Raw genomic sequence first — 8,727 nt, forward strand, 5'->3', positions numbered from 1 at the left:
TTTACATATAGTTAGTAATAATAACACGTAATATTGAGGATCTGTTTGGATACTGTTTATTACTAAAAACTGAAAATACTGTAACAAAATAATTTTTAAATGTGTGAATAGTGCTGTGAGACTCAGTTTTAAAGTTTATTTAACTGAAATCCGTACTTGCAGATTCCGTGAACAGTACATGAGACCCATGAAATGCAAAGGCGCAACTGCCAACACGTATCGCTATCCCAACTAACACTAATAGTGATTATGAAAAAAGATGTTCCCTACATTTACGTAAGCAATGGTCCTCATTACTTCAAATAGCCCTCACTAATCTTCCAAAGAGGCCTATAAATAGCAGTAGATAGTACACTCTCCTCCACCTTCAATTTCTGTTCTCTTCCACAAGGTGATTGGCTTTTGGTCCATCTCCACATACAATCATTTCTAACAAACAAAAGCCATGAAGGTATTCGATATATAGTACTCTCTCCACATACAATCATTGCAATTGAATAGATATATATATGCTAGGAAAGCACTAGTGAATAGTGATAAACTCAACTTTCTGTTGTAAAATATATAATAAAGTATTTGATACAATTTGAAGTCGCCTCATTTGTGATTATAATTATTTTGTTTCTTCAGCAAACTGTGCTCATCCAGGTTTCCATGGATGGGCAGAAGAATTTTTGTTGCATTACGGAAGGTGAGAAGGCCCGCAAAAAAGCCATGAAGATTGCAGTTGGCCTTCCAGGTAACAAAGCGACTTTTTCAAAATTTACAACACTACAAACACCACTCTTGAACCTAGTAATTATAGTTGTACTAGTACTCCAAAATTGTTTTCCATTTAATTTGTTGGTGTATGTGACATTTTCAGGGGTGGAATCATCAGCTTTGAAAGGGCAAAACAGGGACCAAATAGAGGTAAAAGGAGATAATATTGATATTGTTAAACTTGCAACGTTGCTAAGGAAGAAAGTAGGGCATGCAAGCATAGTAAGCGTTGCAGAAGACAAGAAAGAGGAGAAGAAAGAAGAGAAAAAAAAAGATGAACCGAAGATACAGTGCCCTTATGGACCCCCCTACGCATTCTATGAGATTAGAGACCCCTGTTATGACACAAATGTTTGCTCCATCTTGTAATTTTGTATCAACCGGTGGAAATAACCACAAAGAGGGAGACAGTTTGAACAGTTAAAATATACATCTTCTCCGGGTCTTCATGATAAATTTCCATTTAGATAAGATTAAATTTCTTTTAAGTACCCAAAAAAAAAAAAAAAAAAAGTCCTCAATGCTTCTTGAGCTGATGGAGATGTATTCTATATAGTATTAAATCAGAGCTTGGTTTCAATATAAATCGAGGGTGTGTGTTAGTTTTCCATCCCAATAGAGAACTTGAAATTAATTTTTAGTTGTTTCCTATTTGACAAGAAGGAAATTTAGATAGTGTTTGCAATGAATATTGGGAGAATGCATTCCAACAAAATAGATTTTACAAAATGTATTATACTTGAATATATTTTCCTGAAAAATTGCGTTTGGTATTATACATGTTGAAACTTTTATTAAAAAGTAATTATAATGAATGAAATTGTGTTTGATTTGAAGAAGTGTAAAATGCATTTTTCGGTACCAATTTTTGTTTGACACATGCACTAACGAGTTCAAAAAAAAATAATTTTGAAACATTTCATTAAAAGAAAGTTACATTATTTTATTTTTGAATTAGGTAGTTTAATTTTGACTTAAAACAAAATTTTTAATTCAATATGTTATGTTAGAAATTTCTACACAATTTTTTTTGTCCAAAATTTGTTTTACTCTCCCCTTTATTTCTCATTTAACTCCCCCCACACCCCCCCCCCCCCCCCCCCAAAAAAAAATATATATATATATATATATTTCCAACCAGTCATTCAACTCAATCCTCATTCCACTGTTTCTCTCTTTAATTTCCTAACTGGGATATCCCCATTCCCTTTTTTTTTTCTCTCAAAATTTTTCCTAACTATATATTTTCCCCACTACACGCTCGTTCATCACCACAACCGCCACGCCCACCAATTCTGCCATTCTTGGTCTTCACTCTTAGAGTTCTTCCGGCCGGCTTGATTTGTTGAAGAAGTGAAGCGGCGCTACCATGCACTCATCTTCCTAACTACTTTTCCTTACCTTTTTCTTGCTTCACATCTCTCTCTATCAATACTATGAGCATTGGGTTTAGAACATGCAGGATTTATTATTTATTATTTTTACGAAAATCCTAATATCCTCCCAACTAAATACCTCAAAATTTTTTGTTTCCAAATTACATTTTAGTTCTAGAAATTTTAAGTGACTTATTATTGGAATGTGTGTTCTTATATATTGTTCTTAAAAAATCATGTTACATATTGCTCCCAATAAAACAAAGAAGAATCCTAGTGTCTAGATAGCAAGGCTCGCTCATTTTGGCCATATGTGTGAGTGTACCCCACATGTGAACGTCGTTTTAGGTAACCAGAGAGCTCCACACAAACATAAAATTAGACCAACTCATATAATTCCATGGATAATGAGTTGTTATTGGAATGTGTGTTCTTACATATTGTTCCTAAAAAATCATGTTACATATTGCTCCCAATAAAACAAAGAAGAATCATAGTGTCTAGATAGCTAGGCTAGGCTCGCTCATTTTGGCCATATGTGTGGATGTACCCTGCATGTGGACGTCGTTTTAGGTAACCAGAGAGCTCCACACAAACACAAAATTAGACCAACTCATATAATTCCATGGATGATAGTTTCTTTTATGACTTTAACCAAAAAGGCGAAAAGAAGTCTTCATTTGATGGCATCATAGTACACCATGCAAATTAATAATTGAAAGGATAAAGTTTCATAACAACGACAAATGTATATATAAACTAATTTGATCATATGTATATTTCATTTACAAAATTTTAATAAATAACTATTTCACATTTCATGATATTTATAATTTGATTTTATTAAGTATTAGAAATAAAGCTTGTGAAAGATTTGCCCACACGAAGTTTGTGATAGTATTATTAAGTTCAATTTTTTTTTTTTTTTTTTTGGTGTAATGATTTATTATTTTTCATAAAAGTAAGTAATAAAATTTAAAAACAATTATATAATAAACTCTATAATTTGGTATCATTTTCAAAGTAAACTCTAAATCTAAAGTAAATTTACAAATGGTTACAATATTTTCGACTATAGCGTCTAATTGTATGACATAACCAGTTGATTTGCATCTTGGATTTTGCCAAAATCTACATTTCTTCCTTAACGTTGTTTAGATTCATCATAGAGCTCCAATCATCAATATGGCTTATATCTGAGGAGTAAATTAAAGGAAATAGAAAAATAGTATAGAGAAGTTGAAGCACAAGAAGAGAGAGAAGAGTTAGAGAATTACGGAGAACCCTAGTTGGCTATATATAAATGCTACAAGGTTTTGGGTATGGCATAGATAGAGTTTATATGAATTGATATCAGGTGTAATACTCTAAATAGAGAGTTGAGTGAAAAAGAAAAATGCCAAGAAAATGTTATCACCACCGCTTTCAGCCTTGCAACCCTCTCTGTTTCTTATCGTCCCTACTTCTTCTTCTTCTCCGCTTACATGCTTCTCTTGTGGGTGTACTGAAGATCTGGCTGGAAGGCATGCCATGTTTATTTTCCTCCTTGTTTTGTACGCTGACCAGTGCTCTTCTCAATGCAAAAGTTAAAAAATATATACTATTAAAAGTGGGCCAAAATGGCCCATTAGCATGTTTTTTTGAACTATTTAGCAACAGAGCACTGTTTCGAAACTATATAGCAATATACCACTTTTTCTGGTACTCGAGTTTGGTGAGCTCGAGTACCATGTTTTTTTAATCCACTGTCGCCCCATATTCAAGGATCCCTATAGTGGCGTTTTTAAGTCCTATAGTGACGTTTTCGGGCCCTATAGCGGCGTTTTTAAGCCCCCATACCAAGTTAAGGGGCCCTATAGTGACGTTTTCGGGCCCTATAGCGGCGTTTTCCTGTAAAATTTTTTTTATAAGTCCCCGTAACAGGTTCAAGGGGCCCTATAGTGGCGTTTTTTAAGCCCTATAGTGACGTTTTTTGGGCCCTATAGCGGCGTTTTCCTGCAAAATTTTTTTACAAGTCCCCATAACAGGTTCAAGGGGCCCTATAGTGGCGTTTTTAAGCCCTATAGTGACGTTTTCGGGCCCTATAGCGGCGTTTTTTTTTTTTGAGAAGATGTTTGACCAGTAAAAAACATGGTACTCGAGCTCACCAAGCTCGAGTACCAGAAAAAGTGGTATATTGCTATATAGTTCCGAAACAGTGCTCTGTTGCTAAATAGTTCAAAAAAACATGCTAATGGGCCATTTTGGCCATTAAAAGTGAGTTTCTAGGACACGTGGTTGATGGGAGGGTGTTAAGAGTTTGAACAAAGCTTTGGTTTTGCCTTTTTGAATGTGAATGATAGCCATCAGTGTTTTTAAAATTTAAAATTTAAAACTTAGGGTTTTTTCTTTATTCTTTTAGTTAATTGAATTGTACATATATGATTTCAGCAAAAAAAAAAAAAAAAAAAAAAAATTGTACTTATATGATATGACGTTTCCACTTGTCATTCAAGAATTAAGCCTTCATTTTATTTTTATTTTTTACTTTTCATATATTTTTATATTATAAAACTACATAATTTTTTAGGAATTAATCCAAGGTAAAAAAAAAAAAAAAACTAGATCTATATATGGAGTCTTTTAGCTAAAAATTGCGAAAGAAGGGAGTTTATTGTTGTTATAGGTACTAATCAAAGTTATTTGGCAAAATAAGGAGAGAGACTAAATTTCGACAACGATGTTGCCGAAATTGCAAGAAAAAATACAATGTGTCAGGGGAGAGAGAAAATTGAATTTTGGTAATAAGATTATTGAAATTCTTGTCCTACCCGCACTGTCTGAAATAGAAACCAATTGTGGCAATGACATTGTCGAAAATGGGAGGAGAAAAAAAAAAAAAAGAATTGTGGCAACTAAGTTGCCTAAAATGGAGGGCAAAAAAAAAAAAAAAAAGAGATACTACGTTCACAACATTTTTTACAACAAATTACAAGTTGTTAGTTATTATTGGTTCAAGTTTGAACCTAACACTAAAATTACTTTTTTTCACCAATAATAATAATCAGTAACAACATGCCTCTTAGGATTTGTTGTAAAAATGTTATAAAAATGTTGTGCATATATCATTTCTAAAAAACAAATTGTGGTGCTGAAGTAGATGGAAAAAAAAAATGGCAAATTGGTTTTTTCGCACCTCTATTTTGGCAATGTCATTGCCACAAAACAATTTGCCACTTTTTTTTTTTTTCCTTCTCTTACGGCACCACAATTTTTTTTTTTTAGAAATGATACGTCTACAACATTTTCACAAACATTTTTACAACAAATCTTAAGTGGCAAGTTGTTACTAATTGTTATTATTGGGGCAAAAAAGTAATCTTAATGTTAGGTTTAAATTTGAACCAATAACAGTTAACCACCTGTAATTTGTTGTGAAAAATGTTATGCACGTAGCATTTCTCCCCCCCCCCCCCCCCCCCCCCTCCCTCTCCATTTTCAACAACTTAGTTGCTACAAATTTTTTTTTTCTCCCATTTTCGACAATGTCATTGCCACAATTGGTTTCCATTTCGGTCAGTACAGGCAAGACAAGAATTTCAATAATCTCATTACTGAAATTCAATTTTCTCTCTCCCCTGACACATTGTACTTTTTCTTGCAGTTTCGGCAACACCGTTGCCAAAATTCAGTCTCTCTTCATTTTGCCAAATAACTTTGAATAGTACCTATAACAACAATAAATTCCGTTTTTTGCAATTTTTAGCCAAAAGACTCCTATATATGTACCTGAATATCTATATTATTATTATAATTTTACAATTACAATGTTGAGTTAGGTTAGAATGTAATATTATATATATATATATATATATATATAATTAGCGATAATTTTGAAACGGTACACCAATATTAATTGGTATTGAAATATTTCGTATTTTGTACGGTATTGACTCACTTGCGATGTACTCAATGCTTGTAATTTCAAAGCTAAACTGGCCTATCTATAGTATTAACTCAGTAGGAGAGAGAGAGAGAGAGAGAGAGAGAGAGAGAGAGAGAGAGAGAGAGAGAGAGAGAGAGAGAGAGAGAGAGAGAGTCGGTACATGCAAGGCCTACACAACCTCTTGAAAATTTTTGTTGGTGCTCTCTATTCAAAGCGAGTTGGTACATACTGTTCACTTGTTCTTTGTGTTTTCCTGTTTAAGTAACTGTTTTCACTTTCTTCTTTCTCATAAGGAAATGAGTTTTCGTACGTAGCTTTTGTTTTCTTTTCTTTTTTTTTTTTTTTTTTTTTTGAAACAAGTTTTCGTTTCCTAGAAAACAAAATTGTGATTTTTAAACCTGACAAGTTTCTTTGCTCCAATTCTTCTCTTTTGGACAGGTTTTGTTCACTTATAGAACCTAGAACCTACAAAAGAAATAATGAGATATGTATTAAAATGGCTTGGAATATTGTCAGCGTGTAATTTTAACCTATTAACTCCTTATTTTGGGATAGTTTGATAGTTAGTTTGAACAATTAAATCTATCCTCATTTGGGCCAATCCGTGATCATGTGATTATAATTAATCAAGATTCAACTATAATCAAGCTTTAAATATGACTTTGAAATAATATATTTCTTTGCTATTGTGTGCTCTGATTTTGCTTGACATTATCTCTAATTTGAATTTAAATTTCACTTTGTTTCCTTTTGCTTCATGATGTGATGTGATGTTGCCTTAGGTGCGTTTTATTTAATTCAAATAAATGCATGATTAAGATAGGGCTCCCTTAATAATTTTCATATTAAAATGGCCTAATAACACAAATGGATGCCCAAGCACAACATCTTCCGAAGTTTGTATACTAACTTCAAACCCATAATTTAGTTCGATAGACATTTTCATAGAGATCAAGATTGGTTCCTGGACCTAAAACAAATGGCAACAACCAATTCTTCGCTTTGGTCCACTTGGATGGTGGCATATGCTTGGGAAACCATGTCTAGAAGAAAAGAAAGAAGAGTAGTTCATTTCTCATTCATTATTGGTTTAATTGCAGTCGATCAATCGTATTCAATTCATATTGTAATTATTATTTATGGATAAAAGAAAAAAAGCAATGCAAACAAGAGAGATACATGACTGATGTGTGAGGTTCTGACTGGTTTCCAACTTGCAGTTTTCATATGCGAATGTAGTGTGTGGACATGGTCGTTTTCAAGAAACTACAATGACCACATATCCTTGTCTAGATTAGCAGCTAATATTTGAATAATCTAATGTACTTATAGTCTGCTCAAAAAGTTTCTGAAAAATAAATTTTTACTAATAAATATAAAATAAATGACTTTTATAATATCAGAACTTTGTTTCTATATAAATCATTGGTGTTATTTTTCTCTAGTCATTGAGAAATTCAAATCTATTTTTAGTTGTTTCTTATTTGACAATAAGGACAATTTAGCCACACTTGAAATTGTAGGTTGATTGTTGGTGGAATGTGTGTTACATATTGTTCCCTAACAACTACGAAGAACCTGAGTGTCTAAATATATAGTTTGGGCTCACTTATTTTGGCCAGTTGTGTGTACACAAAGATGCCTTTTGAAGTAGCCTTAGCTCCACACAAACACAAAATGGGACCAATTCAGATAAATCAATGGAAAATGATTTACTTTCATGATTTCTATAGAAAAGGCCTAAAGAGTTTTTCATTTGAAGGTGTTAAGAGTCCAGCATGCAATAATAATTAAAACTAGCTAGCCTTAATCGTTTGTGAATTACTGAAATAGACAGTAGTGTTGTATATATTTTCTATTTTATAAATGTTAAATTCTTAGGTCCATTCCAGTTTGAAGTTTATGCATTTGCCCAATGAATTTATATGCTCTCTCTTTTGTTCTATTAAAAATTTTCACTCATCATTAATTGTTCTTCACTATGTTTTGTCAGCCATGTCTCTCTGTCTTACTGCATGCATATGTGCTATGTACCTAATTTAAAATTAATGGGTATTTGATTCTCCAAAAAAAAAATATATATTTAAAATTAATGGGTCTTTACGAGATGTTTATAAGAACCAAGTATTATTAGTTACTTTTTTTAAAAAAAAGATATCTTTTAGGCTCTTAAAATCAAACATCACATAGAGCTAATTATGTAAAATTTATGTTTCCAGTTTTCATAGAAAAGAAGGTTTTTAAATTTTGTTTGTGGATGTATCATAGAATCTATATAAATTTACACGGGAGTTATGAAAAGGTTGGAATGACATTAGAGCTACACTTTATCTCTTTTTATTTAATTATTATTTTTGCCTATTCATGGCATTGATACAGAATGATGCTTAAAGCGGCAACTTTTCCATCTTCACAATAGAAAGATACAAATATGGTAGTGGGGATGAGAATCCCAATTCCCTTTAATACTCTACATATGCTATGTTCAATGAACTCTACATATGATGTCGGTTGATCACCTGTAACTACATCTGCTTTTGCCCACACAACTAAAACACGATGAACTTCAGAGAAAACTCATCTTCCCCGGCTCTACCCCATGACCCTGACGATCCTGAAAACATTTACCTACGCAATAACTCACGCAAAAAGACATACGCAGAG

At 32.7% G+C, this 8,727-nt stretch overlaps 1 protein-coding gene across 1 annotated transcript; it reads left to right on the forward strand.

Moving 5' to 3' along the window:
- The first annotated feature begins 369 nt into the window (after positions 1 to 369).
- Positions 370 to 1,348, forward strand: LOC126724402 (heavy metal-associated isoprenylated plant protein 46-like). Its single transcript, XM_050428954.1, has 3 exons — positions 370 to 451; positions 631 to 739; positions 866 to 1,348. The coding sequence occupies exons 1-3, from the start codon at positions 446 to 448 to the stop codon at positions 1,129 to 1,131; spliced, it is 381 nt and encodes a 126-aa protein (XP_050284911.1). The 5' UTR covers positions 370 to 445; the 3' UTR covers positions 1,132 to 1,348.
- The last annotated feature ends 7,379 nt before the right edge of the window (positions 1,349 to 8,727 follow it).

This window comes from Quercus robur, chromosome 4, assembly GCF_932294415.1.
Source record: "Quercus robur chromosome 4, dhQueRobu3.1, whole genome shotgun sequence".
In the NCBI taxonomy this organism is placed as follows: Eukaryota; Viridiplantae; Streptophyta; class Magnoliopsida; order Fagales; family Fagaceae; genus Quercus; species Quercus robur.

Excerpts from the sequence above, each read along its gene's own strand:
- LOC126724402 (XM_050428954.1), top strand. Across the intron at positions 740-865 it reads GATTGCAGTTGGCCTTCCAG|GGGTGGAATCATCAGCTTTG; the intron begins GTAACAAAGCGA and ends TGACATTTTCAG.